Below are 26249 nucleotides of genomic sequence, written 5' to 3'. Positions count from 1 at the left end.
TATATATTGCTGTCAGTTACTTGTATTTGTATTTCTTTCTTTTTTTCTGGGCTGCCACTTTAGATTATTCTCTTTGCCTTCAATGTTCTACAATTTCACTATTATGTGTATATTATAATTGAGAGAGAGAAAGGCAGAGAGAAGCAGAGAGAGGTAGCAGGAAAGAGGGAGGAAGGGAGGAAGGGTGGGTGGGCCAGACACACCTGCCTATATCGGGGATTGCATGGAGGCAGAGGAGATAAACCAGTTCATGTGATTCCGTGGAAGACCAGGGCCGCAATTATAAAAATGCAGTCTAAATGAATTAGTGGCTAATAACAAAAAAACCCTCTCAAAATTCACAACTCTATTTATGTCTAAAATTACATTTATTAATCGCACACACGGGCCAAAATGCACAGCACAACAATGCTTCCACCTTTAAATTAGGTCTATGTTGTCACTCAAAGAATTGCTAGGAACTCCTAGCTTGGCTTCCACAGCCTTTAACACTCCTGCTTTCACACTTCTTACTCCGTTTTCATTGCATGCGTACATTCTTAGATTATGTAACCTTCAAAAATTATTTTGTCAACGCTTTAGGATTTTGAATTGAATTAGGGACCTCGGGACGTGCATCTGTGTGCATCGCTGTCCACTGCTGGAGGCAGGAGGTTCTGCAGTGGTGCATATCCTGCTCCGAGTCACCGACTCTGTCTTCGGTTTGGAAATGTTCCGCTCTGCAGGAGGATGTCTTCACATCCGGTGCAGTCATGAAGCTGTATCGTGCTTAGGTCACATCACTGTGAATGTCAATGCTTTTGATGTGTAGTTGGGAATAAATTTAAGATTTTTGCTTTTAATCACTAGATAATTTAGTGCGCGAGTTTAAGGAAAATTGTCATAAAACAGAATTTGATTATTACTTAATCAAAATCTAATTATCAAGCCAGGATATGTAACAAAATAGGATATCATTGTTTAATACCCAGTTCCCATGCAGATTCTGCCAATTTTCTCTGGATCAGGATCCAGTGTAGGTTTACTCACTGCATTTAGTTGTCAGGACTCTTCCATCTCTTTTAATCTACAACCTTTTCTCGGCTCTTTGTCTTTTTCACTGAGGTAAAATTCGCGTACTACTTAGCCATTTGAAGACTCATGATACAGTGCCCACACAGTGTTGTGTGGCTACTTTCTAATCTCACAAGATTCTCTTCACTACCCCAAAACCTCTTGTGCATCGAATACATTTCTCCATTTCTGTCTTCGCCCAGTTCACTGTTTTTGTTTTTTATTACATGTCAGTAGGCATGAAATGGTATCATATTGTGGTTTTATCTGCATTATCTTTTTTATACCTCTTTGTGTTCTTATTGGCGATTTTCATTTCTTAGAAGAAATGTTTATTCAAGTCTTCTGCCCATAATATAACAGTAACTTTTCTGTTGTTAAATTATAAAAATGTCTTTATACATTCTGGATAGTGGTTGCTTGCCTATCTGATATAATTTGTAAATCGTTTTAATTTTTAAGATGATTTATTTTTATTGAGCATTGTTTTAGGCACCAACATTTTTAATTTGGAAGAAGAAAACATGTTGTTGTTACTTGTGATTTTGGGGTCATATTACAAAATCATTGTCAAATCAAATGTCAGAGTGATTTGCTCCTATTCTTTAAAAAAACTTATATTGTTTAGCTCCTATGTGTAGGTCTTCACTTGGTTTTGGATTAAACTTTATATATGACGTAAAGTCCATATTCAAGTTTATTTTCCGGTTATGGTCTGCAGTTTTCTAAGATTTTTCTTGAACAAAAATCTATTTCTTGTCATTCTCATGAAAAATCAATTGACTACAAATGTATATTTCTGCACTCTCAGATCTATATTCTATATATATATATTTATTTATATTTGTATCACATTATTTTATATTATATATTTGTTATAAATTTTCAAATTGAGATGTATGAATCCTATAGTTTTTTATCTTTTTTCCCAATTATTTTGGCTTTTGGGGTTCCTCATGACTCTGTATGGTTCTGAAAATGAGCCCTTCTACTTAGCAAGGAAATGGATTTAGAGTTTTTTTATTTTTTTTTTATTGAGTTTATTGGTACATTTAGGGATACAGTACAGTTACATTCATTGTTGGGATCATGTACCTTTACATGGCAAGTCTTGATTCTCATTTTTTTCCCCTTACCTCTGCCCTCCCTTCACCCCCTCCTCCCCTCCCCATCTACAAACACTTTATTTTCATCTTTTCATTCTCTCACATTTTTTTCTTTTCCCTTTTTGTTCTTCCCCTACGTATCACACCTTCCCTACACATTTAGCTCCTTTCCTCCCATTTCTAAATGTCAGTAATCTTATTAGAATCTTATGCATTGTTGCAGAATATTCACACCAGGGAAACTATTTGGTATTTACACATGTGGGACTTATTTATTTCACTTAGGAGTATATCTTCAATATGTATCCATTTTCCTATGAATGAATCTATTCTCTCGCTCTTTATGGCTGAGTAATATTCCATTTTATAGAAAAACCACAACTTCTTTATCCAGTTTCCAACGGATGGGCAAATAGGTTGTTTCCAAGATTTAGCTATTACAAACTGTGCCGCTATAAACATGGGTGCACATACTTCTCTGTGATATGATTCTTTTAGTTCTCTTGGAAAGATACCCAACAGAGGGATGGCTGGGTCAAATGGAACCTCCAGTCCAAGCTCTTTGAGGTATCTCCATATTGATTTCCATAGTGGTTGCACTAGTCTGCACTCCCACCAACAATGGAGGAGGGTTCCTTTCTCCCCACAACCCCGCCAACATTTGTTATTGTGTGATTTCTTGATAGCAGCCATTCTTTGTGGGGTGAGGTGGAATCTCAGTGTTGTTTTCATCTGCATCTCTCGAATGACCAGTGATGTGGAACATTTTTTCATATATTTTCTTGCTGCTTTCACTTCTTTGTATGAGAAATGTCTGTTCATTTCGGATGCCCATTTTTGGATCGGGTCTTTATATTTGGGGGGACTGATTGTTTTGAGTTCTTTATATATCCTTGATAATAGTCCTTTGTCTGAGGTACAGCTGGTAAAAATTTTTTCCCACATTGTAGATTGTCTCTTAGTTCTGCTAATGGTTTCTTTTGAAGTACAGAAGCTTTTTAGTAAGATGAGATCCCAGTTGTTGATTCTTTCTGCTAGTTCCCGTGCTACTGAGGATTTGTTCATAAAGTCTTTTCCTATACCAATGTCTTCCAGAGTTCTGCCTAACTTACTTTCCAGCAAGTTTAATGTTTCTGTTTTAATATTTAGATCTTTAATCCATTTGGATTTTAATTTAGTGCATGGCGAAAGATAAGGGTCTAATTTTAATCTGTGACAGGTTGATATCCAGTTTTTCCAACACCATTTATTAAAGAGGCTATCTTTCCTCCACTGAGGATGGTGAGCTCCTTTGTCGAAGATGAGGTAGCTGAGTACATCTGCATTTGTTTTTGTGTCTTCCAGTCTGTTCCATTGATCCTCAGGCCTATTTCTTTGCCAGTACCATGCTGATTTTATCACAGTGGCTTTGTAGTATAGTTTCAAATTGGGAATTGTTACACCTGGTGCCATGTGACTGTTGCCTATAATGGCTTTTGCTATTCTAGGTCTCTTGTGGTTCCAAATGAATTTTTGGATTCTTTTTTCTAGTTCTGTGAAATATAGTGTTGGAATTTCAATTGGCATTGCATTGAATGTATATAGCAGTTTCGGTAGTATGGCCATTTTCACTATGTTGATTCTTCCTACCCAGGAGCAGGGGATATCTTTCCATTTTTTTATATCCTCTTCGATTTCTTTTTTCAGAGTGCTGTAGTTTTCAGTGTAGAGATCTTTTGTTTCTTTTGTTAGATTGATTCCTAGATACTTCATTTTTTTGGATGCTATTGTAAAAGGAATTTTTTCCCTTATTTCTCTTTCTGTCTGTCTGTTATTTGTGTATAGAAAGGCTATTGATTTTTGGGTATTCACCTTGTATCCAGATACTTTACTGAATCTGTCAATTAAGTCTAGAAGTTTTTTGGTGGAGTTTTTTGGATCTTCAATGTAGAGTATCATATCATCAGCAAATAATGATAGTTTAACTTCTTCCTTTCCTATCTTTATTGCTTTAATTTCTTTCTCTTGTCTAATTGCTGTGGCTAATGTTTCCAGAACTATATTGAAGAGAAGTGGCGATAGTGGGCATCCTTGTCTTGTTCCTGATTTTAACATGAAGGTTTTCAGTTTTTGGCCATTCAATATGATGTTGGCTGATGGTTTTTCATAAATAGCCTTTATTAAATTGAGGTATAGACCATCTATTCCAATTTTTTGCAGGGTTTTTATCATGAATGGGTGTTGAATTTTATCAAATGCTTTTTCTGCATCTATTGAGAGGATCATATGGTTTTTGTCCTTGACTTTGTTAATATAATGTATTACATTCACTGACTTTCGTATGTTGAACCACCCTTGCATCTCTGGAATAAATCCGACTTGGTCATGATGGATGATCTTCTTAATAATCCTCTGTATTCTGTTTGCTAGTATCTTATTAAGGATTTTTGCATCTATATTCATTAAGGAGATTGGTCTGTAGTTCTCCTTTTTGGTTGTATCTTTCTCTGGTTTGGGAATCAGAGTGATACTTGCTTCCAGGAATGAATTTGGAAGTATAGCTTCTCTTTCAATTTCATTGAAAAGTTTGAAGAGTAATGGTAGTAGTTCTTCTCTAAATGTCTTGTAAAATTCAGCAGTGAATCCATCAGGGCCTGGGCTTTTCTTTGTTGGTAAGTTTTTAATTACATTTTCAATTTCACTGATTGTGATTGGGGTGTTTAAAATGTTTTTATCTTCTTCGTTCAACTTTGGTAATTCATAAGTATCTAGAAATCTGTCCATTTCTTCTGTGTTTTCCATTTTATTAGAGTACAGGTTCTCAAAGTAGGTGTTCATGATCCTCTGGATTTCTTTCGGATCTGTTGTGACTTCGCCTTTTTCATTCCTAATTGCATGGATCTGAGCCTTTTCTTTCCTTTTTTTGATAAGATTAGCTAAGGGTTTGTCAATTTTATTTATTCTTTCAAAAAACCAGCTCTTTGTTTCATTTATTTTTTGTATCGTTTTCTTAATTTCAATTGCATTGATTTCTGCTCGGATCTTTATAATTTCCTCTCTTGTTCGAGCTTTGGGTTTTTCTTGCTCTTGTTTTTCTAGGAGTCTAAGTTTCATCGTTAAGTTGTTTATTTGAGCCCGCTCTGTTTTCCTAGTGTGGGCATTCAATGTTATGAATTTTCCACGTAGAACTGCTTTCATTGTGTCCCAAAGATTCCTGTATGTTGTATTGGCATTCTCATTTATTTGTAAAAACTGTCTAATTTCTTCTTTAATTTCCTCTGTAATCCATTGATTGTTTAGGAGAGTGTTGTTCAGTTTCCATGTGCTTGTGAAGTTTCTATAGTTTCTTGTGCTATTGATGTCTAGTTTGATTGCACTATGATCTGATAATAAACAGGGGATGACTTCAATTTTTTTGCATTTATTTAGACCTGTTTTGTGAGCCAGTATGTGGTCTATTTTGGAGAATGATCCATGTGCAGCCGAAAAGAATGTATATTCTGGTTTTTGGGGGTGGAATACTCTATAAACATCTATTAAGTCCATGTGTTCCAAAGCTTGGTTCAGTTCTATTATTTCATTGTTGATTTTCTGCCTAGTAGATCTGTCAATTTGTGATAGTGGGGTATTTAAATCCCCCACTACAATTGTATTAGTGCTTATTTGGTTTTTCATGTTACTTAATATTTGTTTTATATAGTTGGGGGCATTTATATTTGGTGCATATATGTTTATGATTGTCAGCTCTTCCTCTTGAATTGTTCCCTTTACAAGGATGTAGTGTCCTTCTTTGTCTCTCTTAATGAGTTTTGGTTTGAAATTTACTTTATCTGAGAATAAGATTGCTACCCCTGCTTTTTTCTGGACTCCTGACGCATGGAGAATTGTTTTCCATCCTTTCACTTTCAGTCTATGGACTTCCTTTTGCACTAGGTGTGTTTCTTGTATACAACATATTGTTGGATTTTGCTTCTTAATCCATTCTGCCAATCTGTTTCTCTTGATTGGTGAATTGAGGCCATTAACATTGATGGTTACAACTGATATATTTTGACTTATTCTTGTCATGTTTTTGTCCATTTGTTGACTCTTTTTACTTTTTCTCCCATCTCCTTTTAGTTTCTTGCCTTGCCTATTTGATTTGGTCTGTTGGGCCTCATGTTATTGTGAATTTCGTTGTCCTTTTCTAGGATATTGTTTAGAATTCCTTGCAGTGCTGGTTTGGTGTTCATGAAATTTCTCAGGTGCTCTTTGTCGTGGAAGTATTTTATTTCCCCATCTATTTTGAAAGAGAGTTTTGCAGGATACAAAAGTCTAGGTTGGAGATTCTTTTCTTTTAGGACTTGGAATACCTCACTCCAGGCTCTCCTTGACCTAAGGGTTTGTGTTGAAAAGTCTGCTGTGATTCTAATGGGCTTCCCTTTGCATGTGATTTGTTTCTTTTCTCTTACTGCTTGTAGTATTTTGTTTTTCTGTTGGATTTCTGGAATCTTGATTATTATATGTCTAGGTGTAGATTTTTTTTGATCGTGGCTAGTTGGGGTTCTATATGCCTCACTTATCTGTATGTCTAATTCTTCCCTTCTGTTTGGGAAGTTTTCTGTCATTAATTCTGTGAAGAGCTTTTTTATATCATTTGTGTTTTCTCCTGTTTTTTCATGAATTCCTATCAGTCTTATGTTATTTTTCTTTGTATCGTCTAGGAGTTGTTGGATTGATTTCTCATGATCCCTTACTGTTTTTAATAGACCTCTTTTTTCACGGTCACTGACTGCTATCCTATCTTCTATATCTGAAATTCTATCTTCGCAATCTTTTATTCTGTTTCGTACACTTTCAATAGAGTTTTTAATCTCCTGGATATCTGTTTGAATCTGTTTTATGGATTCCATTTCTTTCCTCTGTTGGGCATTCATTGTTTCCATGTCTTTCTTATGCTGAGTCTTCATGGCTTCTATCACAGTCTTGAGCTCATCTATTTTTTTCTCAGTTTCTGCTCTAGAGTCTCGAATCATGACTTCTATTTTGCTCATCATCTCTCTGGCTAGCTGGGAAATTATTTCTGATTTGAATTTTTCTAGAGCCTGATTGATCAATTTTGTTACCTCCTGTGCTATGGGTCCAGGGAGTCCTGTTGGTTCACTATCAGACTTTTCATCCTCATTTGTCCTACTATTTGCTATTGGTGAACTGGATATTTGTTTTTGTGTCTTGCTTAAGTGTTTTCTCATTTTTATTTTTATTGTTGGGTTGTCCTTCTTTAATTTCTGGGTATTACTTAAATCTTCCTAATATAGTTGCGTTTTAGCTTTTGAGTTTCTAATGACTCATAGACATTCTCGTTTTCATAATATCAGAGAAAACAACTCTTTAAATCAATCACCACTCTTTGTCCCAATTGATACATTCAGCAGCCCAATAGGATCAGGCACAGCTTGCCAACTGACCACTTATGGTAGTCATTAATGTATCACCTTTAACTCATGTGAATTAGATTAATTTCAAGAAGCAGCTCATAGTATGTTTGCAGTGAATATTCTTTTCAATATGGCATCTTTACCATTTAGGATGGGGGGTTCGACTTAGAACAAGAGGATTAGATAAGTGAAAGAATTAGAGCAGGTTTGAAGTGAATCCAGAGGTTGTAGAATTACCTTACTATCTTTACAAAGCTATTAAGTTCAGGGGGGATAGAGAGAGTGCAGGAATAAGGACAGGAATATATCCCCTTAACAGTAACAGGCGCTTGCCTTCCCTTGAAGGTACAGAGCCATGAGTGAGGTAAAATGACTGGAGAAAAGAACATAAAGAGAAACCCGTCCTAAAAACAAAAAATAAAAAAAGAAGTCTGAGTTCTTCAGGAACTGGAATAAAAAGGGAGATGAGGGACACTATGGTGGAGCAAGAGACTGAGTTGGAGAGACAGGACAGAAAAAAGAAAGAAATTTTAGGGTGGAAAGAGGAAAAAAGAGACAAGAGAGAGGGAAAGAAAAAGAATTTGAAGGTCCTCTTTCAGGCTATCTCTGATCTCATATTATACCACATGCACAGTCATATGCGGAACCCAATCCCCTGGTTATAGCTAGCCAATGGCTGTTCCTCACGACTGAGACTGAACACAATCTACAAAGCCTAACTTTAGTTTCCTTACCCTCAGGGTTGAACTCCACTCCGTTCTATTACAGGTTTCCCCTGCCCTTTCTTTAAAGATGATCAAAGTTCGGAGCTCAGAAAACTACCCTTCATGGGAACCTATGCCTCTGCAGAGTTGGTCTAAGGACTGGCCCGATCAGGAGTTTTGAGAACGGGGGGGGGGGTCGTGTGGGTGTTTCAAGGGCGCCCGCGCGGCTACCTTCCTTCCTGGGTCTGTTGTCGCGCAGGCCGGGAGCTCACGCGCACGCCGCCGGGTGATCGCAGACAGGCAGGTAGGCAGGCAGCTGAAAAAAACCCCCTCTGGAGTCCTTGGGTCCTTCCTGGGTCTGTTGTCACGCAGGCCGGGAGCTCCCGCGCAGGCCGGGAGCTCGCGCGCACGCCGCCGGGTGATCGCAGACAGGCAGGCAGGCAGCTGAAAAAAACCCCCTGTGGGGTCCTTGGGTCCTTCCTGGGTCTGTTGTCGCGCAGGCCGGGAGCTCCCGCGCAGGCCGGGAGCTCGGATTTAGAGTTTTTTAAAGAGGACATCATATCTCTTGAGTCAGTCAGAAATGCTACCATCTCACCAACTATTCTATGTGTCTCAGCAGTTAATATTTCTGTTCAGAAACACAAGATTAAGTTTTTTAAAACCTTTCAGAATATTGTGCAGAATTTAATACAAAAGTCTTGCATTTTTGAATAAAATTTATTCCTAAGTATTTTAATTTTGGGATGCCTGTTTTAAATGATATCACTGTCTTAATTTCTAATTATGTTATGGTTTGGAAAGGCTTTCCTTTCTCTATGGATTTATTTATTTATCTGTTGGATCAGATAAATAGGCTCTTAGCTAGGGCTCACCCTGACCCTAACCCTAATCTCATCCTTCTGCCCCCCTTGCAGTGCCGCCGGTCATCCGTGTGTACCCCGAGAGCCAGGCGAGGGAACCCGGAGTGACTGCCAGCCTCAGGTGCCATGCCGAGGGTATCCCAGACCCAGAACTCAGCTGGCTGAAGAATGGGGTGGACATTACACCGCAGTTGTCCAAGCAGCTCACACTGCAAGGTGGGTTTCTTTTGCATTTTTTCTCTTAAATTATCATGAAGAATTTTTATGCTGAAATTTATAACACATTTTACATTATTTGGGATAAAGGGGAAAATGAGTCTGAGTGGCAAAAGAATGTCATACATACAAAAAAGGTCATATCTAAGACATATTTGAAAGAGTCCTTTAATACTTTAATGCTCTAAATAATAGTCCTGTCATAATGATTCATTATGCCATTATTTTGCTTGTAAGTAAAATGTCAAATTATATGTGTTTAAAGTACTTGTGAATTATAGTCAATGTTCTGAACAGAGTAATTGGACAGAAAGAAACTTTTGAAGTTAGGTTTTGAATGTTAAAGTAAGTATTTTAAGAGGCTTTAATAATGTAGAAATTTCAATGAATATTTTCAGCATATTTGCAAATGAAGAGATTAAGAAGTTACTAAATGTTTAACATTTGCTTTCTTTTAAAGAAATGTATTTATTTAATTCTATATATAAATATTCTGACATGGATTTATGGTTAACCCATTATAAACATTATAGCAATTACAAATAGGTAGAAAAGAAAAAATATAATTTTTATGTCTAAATAATTAAGATAGGGCAAAAGCTGATCATGCTATCATTAAAAAATTTATAAATCTGATTTCAATTGTTAGAGCACACATTCATCTCATTAAGCTATTTGTTACCGGGCATTATATTTTTTATTTTATGTCTTCACATTCCTCCTGTTCAAATTGGTATTAATTTATATATTTTTCTGAGCATAGATTCCTATATTATTCTACTTAAATAGTGAGCCATTTAGATATAAAACTTCTTCAAAATTGTTCCTACTTACTATTTTTGCCTGTCGATAGTGCTGAGTCTGAAATATTCTTGATCTTTCCCTTTTAAGGCGTAGTAACTATTCATTCATGACTCAAATATCTCTTTAGCGTTGTGTGTGAGATCCACTTCTAGGCACTCATGGAAAAAAATATGGCCATATATGGGATAATATATGAATGAAGGGAAATAAAGCCCCCAAACAGTGCAAATTGTTTTCTTAACAAGCACATGAAAGGAAATAGTGCAAGGAAACAAAAAATCAGCAAATGCCCAAGACACCAAGAGATAGCTACAGGGAGAGAAGATAAAAGTTTCAACGGAGGGAAGAGTTCAACAATGATTGGCATGTAGCAAAAGACAAAGAAGACAATTAACATTTCCTGATGGAAGTTTTAAAAAGTACTTCAGCAGAAGTGAGTCTTTGGTGGTATTAGAAATAAAAAAGGAGATGAGAAACATGTTAAGGAAACGATGAAAAAGTCAACAGCCAGTGGCTGCTGGTTTGAAGGGTTAGGACTAACAGGAAGGTTCCTTGTGGATAATTTACCCAACAAAAGGAAGTACAAGTAGAAAGAAAATAGAGGTGAAAGATGCAGAAAGAGTCCTAGAAAATGTTGAAAAGGAGGAGAGATTTGCCTTGAAACAAACAAACAAACAAACAAACAGAAGTAAAGAACAGTGAAGCTGGAAACGTGAGGCACTGGGGGTTATTTTCTGATCATTTATTTTGTTTCATGCTTTCCAAGAAAAATCCCCTGTTCAGAGTGAGGTTGTTGATTCTCCAGAGGGAAATGGCACACAGAGTAAAGACTGGAATTGACAATGGATTAGGATATGAGAAAATAGTGTCTGACTGTCAAGGTCAGGTCGGGTGAACACCCAGTAGCACCGACTGCCCTGTGGTTACAGAACCAGTCGTGACATTTTGTAAACCTGCGTATACCGCGGTCTTGCAACGGGTGTGGACACTGCGAGATGGCTCTCCTGGCGGGGCGGGGCTGGAATGTCGGCTCGGTGCCCAAGAGGGGGACGCAGCTCCAGCGAGGGGCCAGGACATCCTGGGGCACGAGACTGTGAGGAGGAGGAAAGACGGTGCCCACCAGGCGCAGAGGATGTACACGCATCGAAAGGCAGCATTTGAAGGAGTAGTACCTTGATTTGGAATTTCAGTAAAATTATAGGGAACTCACGTGAAGTGTGTGGATCTAGAAATAAAGGGTGTGATCTTTGGTGGAAACCATATTCCATGCAAAACAAGACGTTGATAAACTTCATTTTCTATCTTTTAAAGCTGGGATCTGTAAATTCATGCTCAATGATAAAATCTAGACAGTAGAAAAAATTTTTTTAAATAAAGGGCTGGGTTTCCTAGGTGTTGTAATTTGTTTCCACGCTTATTAAAAATACGCTGTATGGCTGTTTCGATGCTGTTGGGGCACTGCCGAAGTGACGGTGCAGCCTACCAAACCTAGTGTTCATCTCTGGCATTTTGTAGTAAAACAAAAACCAAGACTTGCCAGTCACTGTTTTGGAGTAATGAGTCTAAGAAGACGGCGACTGAGCGGTGCACAGTGAGCGTTTGTACGTTGAGACAAAGTTCAGGTGGTTCGGAAGCTCGCTCCCTCCAGACGTCCCCTGCCTCTCCTCCACTGACAGGCCTGAGCGGGGCCTAGCGATCGATCGCTCTCAGCCGCTTCCCTTCTGTTCTCTGCTGCCTCTCCACACTCAGCGTCCCAGCGGTGTTGGGCGCACTCGGCCGGCCTCGAACACTGCGATCCACTCACTTGCGCCTGGTGATCTGCGGTCGGGAGGATCCTGTGTGTGGAGCACGCACACACAAGACACGCACAGGCACGTCCCACGAAGGGAGGGCAGCAAGGCAAGTTGAGCGTGCGGCCACAGAAAGCACAGAGCTTTACCTGCAAAATCTATCTCACGCCGATGTGAGATTGTGATCTCTCACTCCTGTGGCCTTTGAAGTTACGTCAGTGTGTCAGAGTCCAAAGTGTCGCGGAGTTGAGTCAGGTTGAATAGTTTAGGTTCGTTTCGTTTCGTTTCTGGCAAGACTGAGAATTACAGACAAACGAGGGTCCTCAGCTCTCTGTCCTCTTTCCCTAATACTCACAGATACGTAGTGTGACTCAGTAATGCCCTTGCTTAACATTTGCATGATGGAGCTCACTTCATTTATTGTGGTCTCCTGGACAAGTGAGCAACACTTAACTGTTTAAATTTCTGTCAAAACTTGGGAAAAGTGGGTCTGAATATAAGTGAACATTTAACATCTAGTTATCCACAAGTAACACTTCCAGGTAATGTGATAAACAGAATGGCAGCGGAAACACTGTGGTGTGTGCCTGTGTTCCGGGCTCTGAGCGCTCGGTAATGGGATGAAGTCAGTGTTGACAGAACGCTTGAATGCCGCAGGCTCATGCGGCACGCCTCCAGAGTGTAGGCGGAGGGAGAGCAGTCTAATTAGGACGCACTGAGAGAGCCGTTCAACTGTGTGACCGGAAGGCACTCTACCAAGACTGACACTGTCATTTACCAGTTGCCTTTGCCTTCTGTTTGCAGCAAATGGCAGTGAGGTCCACATAAGCAATGTGCGCTATGAGGACACGGGCGCGTACACCTGTATCGCACGGAACGAAGCCGGCGTGGATGAAGACATCTCTTCTCTGTTTGTGGAAGATTCTGCTAGGAAAACCCGTATGTATTAAACACAACACACACTCATACCTGTATTCAACTTCATAGCTTTTTAGATTACTGTTGTCTCTTACACCCTTTCGAAGAGCCAAGCACCGGGAAACTGCACAATGCACAGTTAAATGCACATTAAAACAGCCAATTTTCAGGTGTAGGGAAGATGGGAATCTTGTAAAACTGAAAGTAAATGTGAAGATTTTTAAAAAGTTTGTCAAATTTTCACTACCGCCTTGGCATACTTGCATTTCCTTTCTAAGTGTATATAATATGTTTCAGGTCCTGCTTTCCATTTGCTCATGGAAGAATTTTAATCCTTTGCAATCCTTTGTTCCAAATAATATTCAGGAAATTTGAGGCCGTCAAATGTTCTGCACTTTGTTGTGTACATTGAATACAGTCACGTCTTTCTTCTTTGTCCACTGCATTGCCAGGAGCTGCAGTGTGGCCCCTCCCTGCCACAGGTACCCAGCTTCCTGATTCTCGCAGCATTCATTGACCCACGCTGTGGCTGTCCTTGGTGCACCTGAACAGTTTGATTTTCTCCTGAAGTTGTAAGAAAAATGTGCAGTGTCTGTAACTTTTAAAAAACACTTATTGATAATACTGGTACCTGCTGAGGAAGTACGAAATGATGCTTTGGTTCTCCCATGCCTTGTGAGCAGTCCAGGCAGCTTCTCTCACTTTAAACTCTGTCCTTTGTTTCGATGGTGCATCCAGACTCACTGCCTTGGCCGCTCTGAGATGCGAAGGGCATTGTGCTTCGTTATGCACCTGCTGTGCCCTACAGCTCCGGAACTTGGTGTGGAGGCTGGCGTGCTGACGGGCCTGCTTTCAGTTGTAGTTTCTCATCTTCACTTCCTCCGTTCTGTGGTAGGGTTCACCAGTGCACCCTGTAGGCAAGCACAGGGACTGCTCTCCGCGCCCTCCACACTGTGGCCCCCGGGCTGCTGGTCAGGAACTAGGTCCTTGGCTTGATTCTTCCATGCCTTCTGCTCTGCACTTTGATTTGGTTTAATTTACTTCACAGTTGAATCCAGTTACCTGGATTACTGTGGTTTAACGGTGTCTGACCTTTTGGCACCATTTCTCTGCACTAGGATTTTGAACTTGGTTAAACCGTTGCTGCCCCAGAAGTATTATTCCTTCTTAAACCAACAAGCATGTAGGTAGAATGGCTTATTGAGAAGAACTTTACCCAAGTCCCAGCTATCAATATACCTATATTTTGTCTGGTTAGAAGGATCAATATAAATGTGTAAAAGAAGTGTTAGGATAAAAAAAATCTGATTTAATAAGGTCCAAGATAAATTTTTATTTCTCTTTTGTATGAAGTGTGATAAAAATATAAGATGTTTCAGTTTCAAAATAGTCCTAAAACAACCACTGCCATTAATCTCCCTAAAATTATTCACCCTTTCTTTGAACACACATCAACGCACCATTCTGGACACCTTCTGAAGTGGTTCTCGATGTGTCTTTCTTGAGTGTGTTGTGACGAAAACTATGTTGGCTGACTCCGGGTGCCAAACACCAGAAAGCAGGGTCATAAATACGCTGCAGCACGTCCTCTCCCACCTGCTCCCGGGGGACTTGTCACTGTGACAATGGGGGCCTTCCCATTCGGCCCCGTGAAAAGTCAAATTTTGAATAAATTGAGGACATTGAGGCAAAACTGGTGAGGACACCCAGGAAAGAGGACTTCTGGAACTGCTCTAGGAAGTGGAAAAAATAATAAATGCATTTGAAGTGAGGGAGAATATTTTGAGAGAGATTAATCCCAGTGTACTTTTGCTGCAATAATTTTTAAAACGGATAAGCATTCATTGTATTTGTTAATCATGCCTCATATTTCTACAAATGCAATTTTTTCTTCTGTTAAAGATTAATTTTAGGAAATAAATAATTGAAAACTTCAGTTTTGTCCTTTATGACAATATTTGTGAAACACTTTAATTTCACTTTTATTCAGATTTTTTAATATTTCACATATATTGTTCTATATATAGTCTACTAACAGTAAAAATATCTAACCATAATTAATTTTATCAGTGAGCTATACAACTTTGCTGCATGAAAATTCTAGTAAAATTTTAAAGGAAGGTTTAATAAAATTTTATTTATATATTTACATATAAAATGTGTTTGATTAAATACAAAATTCTGAAAATCGTGTTTTTATTTTAATTGATGTTATTCTTTTAAACTCTTAAAAATCAGAATAATGCATTTTAAATAATGTTTTGAGAGTGCCTGCTAGGACCACACTGTCAAAACCTCACATAACATATTTTTCTGCTCACATAATATTTTCATGAGCTATACCACTGAAGACCTTGCCATCCATATTCATACGAATTTCTGGATGACCTTCTAAGGAAGAGACAAGTGGAGGATTGGGGGACGCCTTTTCTAGGCTGGAAATGACCTACTTATGGAGATCCTTGCATGTGGCACTGTGCACCCTTCCCTAGGATGGGAGTGGAGCTGCAGTCTGAAGAGCAGTCCCTGGGTCTGCAGCATCCCGAACCCCTGTCCACGTTCCACCCTGCCTAGACATGCAAGCACAACTCTGGAAGGGGTTGACAAACTTTACTTCTGCTTTAGTGAACACCTTCAGGTTTGCTCACTGTGTGATCTACATGTCACTGACTAGTAATTAAAACATTTCACATATGTCACTGAGATTAAGGTGACCGATTTCAGAAAGTAATGTACATAATGGAAATCAAGATAATATTAAATTAATAAACTAAGAATAATAGGTGCAGGAGAATACAGACTTGACACTGGAGGTACAGTACACATCCAGAAAATGACTTGCAAGAGTCAAGTATGAATTTTGCAGAAAGACAAGGGTTGTAATAGCCTAACAGCTCTGTGACTTGGGGCCATCACATAGTGGCTTTGAGCTTTAATTTCCCTGTCGCTAAGACAGAATCAACACTGAAACACTAAGAATTTCTGTTTTTGGTTTATACACAGCTTTGTCAGAGGACTAAACATAATAGCTCTTTTCTAACTCAGCTTTATTTTATGAAAATAGTATGTTGTTCCAGCTTTATTTTATAAAAATGGTAGAAAGTTTGGCAAACTTTCTTTAAAATATAAAAAAAACCAGAAAGCTTAGTAATTGCTAGAAGTCAGAGTTTTCAAACCGAAAGATGAATATAGGTATAAAAACAGATGCAAATAGACACGATTATAGATACATGTTAGTGTGTAGGACATCTATACTACATATACAAGTATGAAATATTATTTCTCATCACACTTTTAAATGATTGACTCAATTGGGCATGATCATGCGCACCTGTAAACTCAGCAGTCTGAGAGGCTGAGGCAGGAAGGGCACAAATTCTAGCCCAGCCGGGTAACTTAGCAACTTAATGAAAACTATTGTCTCAGAAATAAAAAATAAAATGGGATGGGGATATAACTCAGCACAAGATCCTGAGTTCAATCTCCAGTGAATAAATAAATAAACAAAAAGAAATCCATTCAACTATTTGGAACATACATATGTTATCTTTTTTATTTTCATGATTTTATTTTATTTTATTTTTATTTAATTTATTGGTACATTTTAGGTGTGCAGTACAGTTGCATTCATTATTGGGATCTCGTACCTCTACATGACTATAAAGGCCAGATTCTCTTGCCAGAATTCACTTGGCTACAGAGGAATCAGAGCAAAAGCTACGCTTCAGTTCCATTTTAAATGTACTCAATTTATAGTCATATTTTGAAAATTCTTCTGCAATGTACTTTCTTCTGTTTGCTTTTTGAAAGATACGGAGACGTATTAAATCTCATGTTTACAGTGCAGTAATGGGCAGATTTACTCGTTTTGCAGTAAATAACACAGTTCGCACTCTGGCTACCTCAGCTTCGCAGCACTGATCTGGCTATTTCCTACATAATAGAGCAGCGACCGAGGTGTGCTCACAGCTGTTTCTTGTACTACATTTCTCGCCGAATCACGCAGTTGAGAGGAAGACTCATGCCAAGCACAATGTGAGTGAGAAGCTTGAGTTTCACTTCCCCCCTAACCTCAGGAGGGTCAAACTGGAGCTGCAGTACCGCACTCTGTCTACAAACCTCACTGGAAGTTTCCTCGCGTGACAAAGGGAACTATCAGAAAGTGCATCAAAATTACATCCAATACGATCATTGTAGGCTAGACTTTGATAAGTAGGGTTTAGTGGAGTTGTGTCTACGGAGGACTCTTGCAGAGTGCAGGAGGAAGGCGGTCACGAGGAAGCGGGGGACGGTGCCTAGACAGGGCACAAGAAGAAAGGAAATAACGTGCGCTAGATAAAGCGTTGCTTACTTAAAAACACAGGGACACGGTGTAGTCCCTTGACATATTTCCTTTATCTGGGGAATCAATTCTTAGATGATAATGCTTCATCTTCAAAATGAAGGCAAATGAAAAGTGATATAAACCGAGGCTGTCATGGAAAGCTGTTGGGCTCCGGCTGCATTATATTCTGAGCACCAATTATGTCATCTCTGGCCAGGACTGTAGACAGGAATATGATCAATTCAGAACTGTGTTTCCTAGATGTGTCACAACAATCGTCTGACAATTACAATATATGTATACATACTGTGTATAATATCTACACATACTATAACAGGTATTATATGATGCATATTATAGTAAATACATTATGAGGGCATATAGGTCTTCTATGTTATCATGGTCACAATAGTATTTTAGTTGGAGATGTTAGCCTATCACAATCTTTATTTTAGAATTAACTTCAATAAATTAATGACAGGCGGCTATATTGTTAAAAATCTAAGCCTCATTTTTTCATAATTGCTTATGAAAATTTAATTTCAAGATTCCTTAAAAGGAGGTTTTTTATTTTTGAGACGCAGAAATTATTTTATTTAAGTGGGTGCCCAGTCCACTTAGTGAATGTTTTCCCCCGTGATCCGGAATATTAACTCTGTAACAGCCTTTCCAGGAATGCTCCATGTGTGATTTTGAGCTCTTCTCTCTGATCCATCTCCAGTCGGCTGCTGTTTTGGGAGCGTCGTGCTTTCCAGTGCAGGAACTCGCGCCCTCTTCGTCCTGCTCGCCCCTCCTTGGCATGGTGCGGCAATCATTTCCTTTTCCAAGGGAAATTTTCCTTTCCAAGGGTTAATATTTTAAATGGATTAAATTCTACAAAACTCCTTCAATAAGTGGATTATATGAACACGATGCTCAGATAAGTTAGTGATTACTGAAAATTTACATCAGAGATTTAGAAATATGATAACTGAAGCCATTTGTAGCCAAAATTTCTAAAGATTTGTGAATTATGTATTTGCCCATTTTAGTATTACAGAAGTCTCAAGATAGATTAAAACATGATCTTTTCGCATATGCAGGCAATTTACATATGACACTGAAAATGCTGAAAAGAGAACAGGTTCTAGCCAAACAAACCAATTAATTATCCTCTCTAGTCCTCATTTGCTTCCTATTTTAAAAGAAAGCAGATGATTCTTACTTCAGAAGAGGAGTTGTATATATCTACTGAGATCATTGAGTGCAGATTTTTTTAATAGCCAAAGACACTGTGAAGATAATATAATAGGTAAAGCAGTCACCAGTTAATAATTATCTGTACCCTCAATTGTTGACATTGGTATGGCAAGTCATGGGGCTGCAGTAATTGTTCAACTTATACTCGATAAGTGTAAATTAGTTATAATAAAGAGAAGTAGGAAACACCTCTCATCAAGGATGAAGTACAGACATCACAGCCAGGGTGGGGCTTTAACCTTGACAGTTATGATCTCAGAGCTGCAGACAAACAGTACTACTAAAACAAGTATATTCAGTAAAGTGAAACCAATAACTTGCAAAGGCTAATGTCTATTTAATATTTACTGGATATTATTCAATAGAGTTGCTATATTAATTATATTTTAAGTCAGTGAACAATTCATATTTCTTTTTGAAAATACAAAAATTATTTAATACTTGTCACCTATATTAATGTAGTAGTAACAAGCTTCTTATAAAATAAAATGCACTTAAGATAATCAGACTCATGTCAAGGCTAACCATGCTTGATAAGCATTTATTTTATGAGCTTTTTATTACTCATCATAAATTCTAATATTTATGCTTCTTAATTGGCCAATGACATTGTCACATCTATGAAGTAACTTCTTGTGGATCTATTCATTTGTTGACTTGGAACATGCTAAAAATATCTGTCTCGTGATTTCTCATCTGAAGGCTGTATTTTTAGAGATATCCTTTTTATTGTCATTAATTAGATCTCTTCCCATCGTGCTGCCATTCTTGCCCTTTTGCAGTGCTTTGTTACATTATAGCACCTTGTCAGATGCTGTGTATTCTAAAAGTCACTAAATTGACAGGTTTATAGCAGTCACAGCAATAGAGTGGCTCTGTTGCCTGGACAACAAAATAATACTAAAAGCTTTATTATTTTGATTTATTATCCAAATTTCCTCTGTGAGGAATTATATATCTTCAGTGCACTATACTACCTCATCTCATATAATAAGTGCCAATTTGACTAATTTATTTTCTGGCAAGTAAGGATGGCATTTTATTTATGTTATGTGTTTATGTTTTGTATGCAGACTAAAAATTTTTATATATAGTGACAGCACTGATTACAAAATCTCTATATGAAATTAAAAACAACAAAAAGTCAAATCAAGACATTAATGAGATCAATACTTGTATATGATAATGGAACTATATATCATTCACAAAAGAATGATTTGAATAAGTAGGTAGAGCTGTGCATGGAATATACACATTTTCATTAGTAAAATTAATGTAAGAGGTTTATATTTGTTAATATTTAAAGATACATACAGTATTTATTGTACAGAAAAAAGTACATATAATACATTTTCACCATTGGATTAAATAATCAATAATTCTGGAATATATTGTGTACTCAGATTTTCATAGTGGCTATGTCTAAAAGCTATTTCAGATAATGTTTAGGTTTTTAATTTTAATGTTATCTAATCTTTTCTAATAAGCATTATAGAATATAATAAGCTTTTACTGGTTAGAAATGAAAATCTCTATAAAATTTTAAAATATATCACATACTAATATTTTATTATTTTGTTAGTAGTGTGCAGAAAATGTTAGAACTCCCTTTGATATTCCCTAATGCTGGAGGCATTTTATTAAGCTTCTGTGTCTAATTTTAAAAACAGACTGGCCATCACTTTATAATTTTCTTAGAGTCCCCTATAACGAAATTCAGTCAGGTGGTAGCACAAATATGTGAAAAGTTAATAAAGCCAAGGTGTCTTTGAAGTGCCCTCGCCCTGGAGTGAGAGGCTGAAGTAAGTGGGGTCCAGAAGTTGTGTGGACCCTAAGCTATGCCACACATTTTTATCAGCTGTGCACAAAGGACTGAGATTATTATACAGCTGTGTATCCTGTTGACCTCTATTTCCTGGAAATCTGACTTGTGACAAGGGCTGCTAACAGAGGAATATGCCCAAGAGATGAGTCAGGTGGTTTGATTGTTATTCTGCCGCCTTGCTTTCCAAGGACATGGGCATTTTTGTATTTGTGCCACATAAGAAACATTAAGTGTAAAATATCTTAAAAGATGTTTCCCATCTCATGCAGTAAAATTGTATGCAAACTAGAACAAACTTTCCCTTAAATTGATCTATTTTCTTGTCTAATACATGTGCTTAAATCCAACCCTAAAATAAGGAATGATGAATTTTTGGAAATATTCATGCAGTCATGAATTTGTTATCCAGACTAAATTATTAATAATAAAATATTTATTTTTTCATCTCAAACATGTTCTAATAAAAAGTTAAACCATGTTTCTAAATATAATTAATTTGGATTTAGAAGACTAAGCTTATATTAAAAGGAAAAATGTATTTTCTAATTTTGTTATTAAAACATATTGAAGATTCTTTATGTATATATTGTGTATTTAGTGCAATCATCAGAGTACTAATTATGAATATACTCATATATCAGAATGTAATTTTAGTGTTATCTTTCATTAAGCAGAATAAAACAGCACAGAAAACAGCTTTATTAAGGTAAAGCATAACGTGTTGCTGGTGTTGGAGCCAGGGTCTCACAGTGTTGTCTAGTTGTCCTCTCAGACTCCTGAATGGCTAGGACTACAAGTGTACACTACCGCTCTGGCCAGGACTTCTGGTCACAGAAAATTGCCCTTAGGATATTGTTAACACAAATAACTGACCATGAGATATCATTGGGAAAGCAAGGCAGAAAGTAAAGATGGAGGGGTCAGGGAGAAAGGGAGACAAACAGCCCCAAATCAAACTTGCCTGTAGTTTTAAAAAGCTATAATTGCAGTGAAAAATTCTGGTTTCTATACCATCCTAAAGAAAAAGCTGAGAGTTTTGATATAGGAAAAAAAGTTAAATTGTAAAAATAGCCAATGTCAAAGTTCTAAAAGCAGAACTCGTTTTTGCAGTGAACATACGAAGAGACTACTGTATAGTTTTTCTTTTGTTCCTTTATTTTATTTTTAATTTTTAAATTTTTTTGGCGGTACTGGGGATTGAACTCAGGACCTTGTACTTGCCCTACAGACACAGTGCCACTGAGCTACATTCCCAGCTGTTCCTTTCTTTTATGTATTTTTGTTTGTTGGTTGGTTGGTTGGTTGGTTGGTTGGTGCCAGGGATCGAAAAATGGGATCTTGTGCTTGTGAGGCAGGCGGCAGCACCACTGCTTTCTTTTAAATGAAGAAAATTTTTGCTTAAGGGTTGCACCCTCTTATTGGAGTCAATCTGAGTGACCCTACTCCTTTGGACTAAGTCTAGTGCTTACCGGTTTACAATTGTATTTAGCTTCTGGTTAGAATTTGAGCAAAATGAAAACCTAAATAAAATAAGTGAAAGTTCTCTGACTATTCAGGTGAACACACACACACACACACACACACACACACACCTATTTCAGAGACAAAGACAACTAATATATATTATACAAAGATATTTGTCATCATTAGTTATTAAGTAAATGTGTCTTGAAACTACAGGAAAATATATTATTTTACATTCCCTAGAATAACAGAAAGCTGCATAGTAAAAGACTTGAGGTTTCGAAAAACAGGTATTGTCATAGATTACGAGCATTAATATTCTTTTTTCATCTTTGAAAATCATCTTGGCTTTGCCTTTTAGACTTGATTTTGAATATTACTTGGGAGATAGAAATCACACACATTACAGAAACAATGAATTACATTATGTTCACAAATTATTTAAGAAGAACATACCATCTTCTGAATATTTCAATATAATTTTAAGTTTTTAAAAATGTCCTTTTAATTCCTTCTGTACTTCTATTACAAAAATCACTTAATTTATACTCCTTATAATGGCTGCAATTTATTTGATTTATATAATTTATATGAGCATGAAGCTCATTACCTTACAAACTATGTAAATTTTACTGTGGTATTACTCCAAGTGTAACTATTCATTAAATGACCATTCGATGGAAGATGTTCACAAATTTAGAGGATGAATGAGAATTTTCATTATCAGAGACTTGTCTACACGGAGCATTAATTTTCCTCCTCTGTGCTTTCACGTCTTAAGAGGAAACAACTTGTTGTCAGTGTGTCAGTTAGTCCCACACCGACTAACTCAGCGTTACACTGCGCACTCAGAAAGGCTCAAAACAGGTCAGTGCAGGGGGAGAGCAGTGCAATATGTAGTTGAACACGACAATTTCTGACATAGACAAATGATCCCAAGGTGTTAGGGTCACAGACACAAGAACTCCAAGCAAGCTGCAGGGCTGGGCTGTCCCTCCTGAGGGGAGGCAGCTGCACCCCGATGTGAGGGAGGAGCCCTGAGCCGCAGGGTGCACTGAGTTATCTGTGACCCAGCATCACTGGACCGCAGGATTATCCACCTGGAGTCCGCAGAGGCAGGCAAATGGGTTCTTCTACAGGAGACCTCAAACTGCGTTAGCAGAAAAGCCAAACTAGGAAAGACGTGTGCTACATGTCTGCAAAGGCAAAGCTACTTTCTTCAGACTGATTTTTTAGTGTTGTTCTAGGCAATATCAAAATGTGTATTTTTTAAATTTTATTTTTAACAGAGTGGGCATTTAGAACTTCTTTTTACTGGGACTGAGTAAGCTCCACTTGCCAGCACAGTTTATACAACAGAACTAATAGGCTTGTACATTCACTGTTTAATCCAGAGGTGGACATGCACTGGAAGAATCACTACCCACGCTGCTGGGACCAATGCGAGCCTTCAAATGAGATGGAATTATTTTCTTTTATTCATCTTTGGAAACATCTTGGACATAATAGAATTTCCCGAAAGATGGTGTTGGTCGATCAGCCCACTTGAACTTCTAAAAAGAAAATATGTGCATTCAAAAATTGCTTTTCTTAAAACAAATACTTATTAAATTAACCAAGAGCTAAAATTATGCCTTAGGCTGCTTATGGTTATTAATTATGGTGTTAAATTGGAATAAAACTGACACTGGAAACTATCTATTATGAAAATACATAAGACAACCTACTCTGGAACCTTTCAGGTTTTGTGGCTCTATGAGCACACATTTCTCCATTCTGGCATACAGTTCAAATTACATACATACACACATGCACATGCAGGCACACGCACACACAGGCAGGCACACATGCACGTGTGTTCAGCAGAGTGCTCGCAGGGAGGACAGCTGGCCTCACAGCCTGACCTGAGAGCATTCTGTGTGACACTTGAAAGAAATGGATGCTCTGCTTATCTGTTGCTTTTAGAACATCACTTGACTTCAGATTATTTGATTACCACCTTGAATTTTGAGCACATCCTCCGCATATTTTGCTTTTTAGATTCAGCTATGATAGAAGTTGGCTCAATCGCAGGCATTTATAGGAATGGAAAATTTTGGTGAAGCCGGAGCTCTGACACTTGGCAGCATCTCCCAATAGGAGGCCTCAGTCACTGTTTCTCCTAAATGCCACGGTTGTCACTGTTCTCAATCAAGGGTTATTAGCTTTAATTTTTAATACATTAAAATGGATAAAACTGTTTAAATCGACACTGCAATCTAGACATAGGCCTACCCAAGTAAGGGTAACAACTGAGGTGTTTTATATTTGTATTTCTATTCCAGAGTACTTGAAAGTTAAAGATATTTAGGAACTGTTTACCTCCTTGTGGTTTAGCAACTATTTGGTTCTTTACTTTACCTCAGATATTCTTATTACTGCTCACCAGGAGAGCTTAATTCCATTTTTTGTATCTCACATTTACACATTTTTTCCTCAAGTTTGAACACTTCAAGAACATAAGAGTTATAGTTCTGTTAAAATCTGTTAATTTTCCTTTCTTGTGCCTTCTGGTCAGATTAGGTGGGAAAGATACTTTATTTGGAAGTGTTTTTGTATCGCACTTTCAAAATCCTTTGTTCCGAGTTATGATGAGCAGCAAGAACAGCGCTCCTGTGGGCCACCTCAGGCTGGGCTGCAGGCCTCTCACCTGCTGGCCAGTACCGGAGGCCGCCTGTCCTCCATCTCCCTTGTTCTGTGGGCTGCGGAGCGCAGTGTCCTCAGTGTTGATGCTGGGAGAAGAGCCGCGCTGCCCTAGGAGTGCAGAAGGGACGAGGGCGGAGGACAGGCAGGGGCGAGGTGCCTGGGCCCTGCTTGTGTGATATTTATGTTTCAAAGGAAGGGGACAGCAGGGCCAAGGGCGTGGGCAGCGATTCTGTGTCCAGTCAGCTCTAAGGTGAATCACGCTCTCGTTTCTGGCTTCAGACAGTGAGGTCTGCTCTGCCCTGAACGACCCTAGCAAACCCCATGGACCTGGGCCAGTGTGTGTGGCTTTGGCATGGGCTGACTGTGACTGTCCTATGTGGAAAGCAGCACAGTGGCCAGCCGGGGTGGCCTTGATCATTTTGTATAGCACAGTGCTGTGGCGTGTTTTAAAGAAAGGAGCTCATCCACATGGGAAGCGCTTCACAGAAGGACTCCAGTGACCAGGAAGTGCCCAAGTCCACCGCGTGTTTTCCCCTTCTCCATACACACTCCTGTCCTGTCCAGCGCCCGCCCTGCTGCTGACCCACGTGGCTGGAATCTTCTTGCCTTACTGGCACCCACCTTACTGTCTTGCTGCCTTGGAAAGCTGCAGCAGATGGGACTGGAAATCCGGCCCTGGCCTGGTGCATCCTCTGGGCCAGGGTCTCCCAGAACATGGTGTGTCAGGTGCGTTAGCCCTGCTGTCTGCAGCGGGCTTATGGTGGAGGGAGAGAAGGCCACCAGGAGTGGTTGGCTTTGACCCATTACCTGCATGACACAGCAGGAAGGTCCTTGCCTGGTGCCCTTCCTGATGGTGAACGTCCCAGACTCCAGAAGTATGAGAAATAAATCTTTCCTTTTCAGTCACTCTGTTGTATTCTGCTACAGCAAGAAAAAATGGACCACATAATTTTTTCTTGCTTTCATTTTCCCTTCCAATCTGGTGAGAAAGAACTGTGATTCTCAAAATTGTTTACAGAAACCTAAACTCACTAACAGCAATGGTCAGAAACTCCTCTCTTGCACAGACTGTTCTCTTTGAGCTCTTCCTGAGCCCTGCCCTACACTGGGACAAGTTGCCATGATCCTAGTTATGCACAGAGTACCTTCTGCTTCACGTTTCTACAGTTTCTGTTCTCTCTGAACTCCATTTCCTAACACAATTTCTTGAATCCTTTTAACTCCCAAAACAATCTGATCGTCCCATCTCACTGCATTATGGAAACAAGATCGAAGCTTCCTGACCAGCCTCTGATTGCCTCCCCTGCTGTAAGCTGGGCTCTGTGGAGTTGTCTGCTGTTGGCAGTGGGAGGCTGGACCCTGCAGTCCCAGGAGGAGTCCTTGTCAGCGCTCACAGAGGACGGGTCACTTCCAGTGACTTGGAATTCAGCACATGATCTCCATGCCCGCATCTCATTCCTTTCTCCATATGTACATCACAGAAATTTCAGCTATCTTAACACTAACCACATATTTTTCAAATACACTGAAATTGAACCTACATTTCCTTTGAAGGTTGCCCTTTTTCATGTACCTACTGAAATTAAGTCATTTTCTTATATCCAAAGGGGCAGCAGTCAATAAGGCCTGCAGTTTAAATGTTATCCTTACATAAATTCACTTTAATCTGTGCATTGTAGCTCTGACTACAGTGTCTGATGGATGTTTTGTCACCTGTCACTGTAAATCCGAAAAATTATGTTTAATCATGAATCAGCCTTTCCTGAGGCTTCAGAGGAAAATGTAATTCTTTTTGCATTGTAAGCTTACTTGACTATCTCATGGACAAACTTGTCTTCAGTTGCCTTTGTCTGTTTTAGTTTCCA

General features: G+C 38.5%; 1 protein-coding gene across 1 annotated transcript in view; it reads left to right on the top strand.

Annotated features, from left to right (window-relative positions):
• Positions 1 to 26249, top strand: part of Fstl5 (follistatin like 5) — a 716962-nt gene that overhangs the window by 585528 nt on the left and 105185 nt on the right. The window contains exons 10-11 of the mRNA XM_033759984.1: positions 9174 to 9335; positions 12734 to 12868. Of these exons, the coding sequence (XP_033615875.1) occupies positions 9174 to 9335; positions 12734 to 12868 (297 nt within the window). The remainder of the gene's footprint in view (positions 1 to 9173; positions 9336 to 12733; positions 12869 to 26249) is intronic.

The sequence above is a fragment of the Fukomys damarensis genome, unplaced genomic scaffold (assembly GCF_012274545.1).
Source record: "Fukomys damarensis isolate Sample0158 unplaced genomic scaffold, DMR_v1.0_HiC HiC_scaffold_38, whole genome shotgun sequence".
Classification (NCBI taxonomy): domain Eukaryota; kingdom Metazoa; phylum Chordata; class Mammalia; order Rodentia; family Bathyergidae; genus Fukomys; species Fukomys damarensis.
Note: the sequence above shows the minus strand (reverse complement) of the source record. Positions and strands in the feature narration are given on the sequence as shown.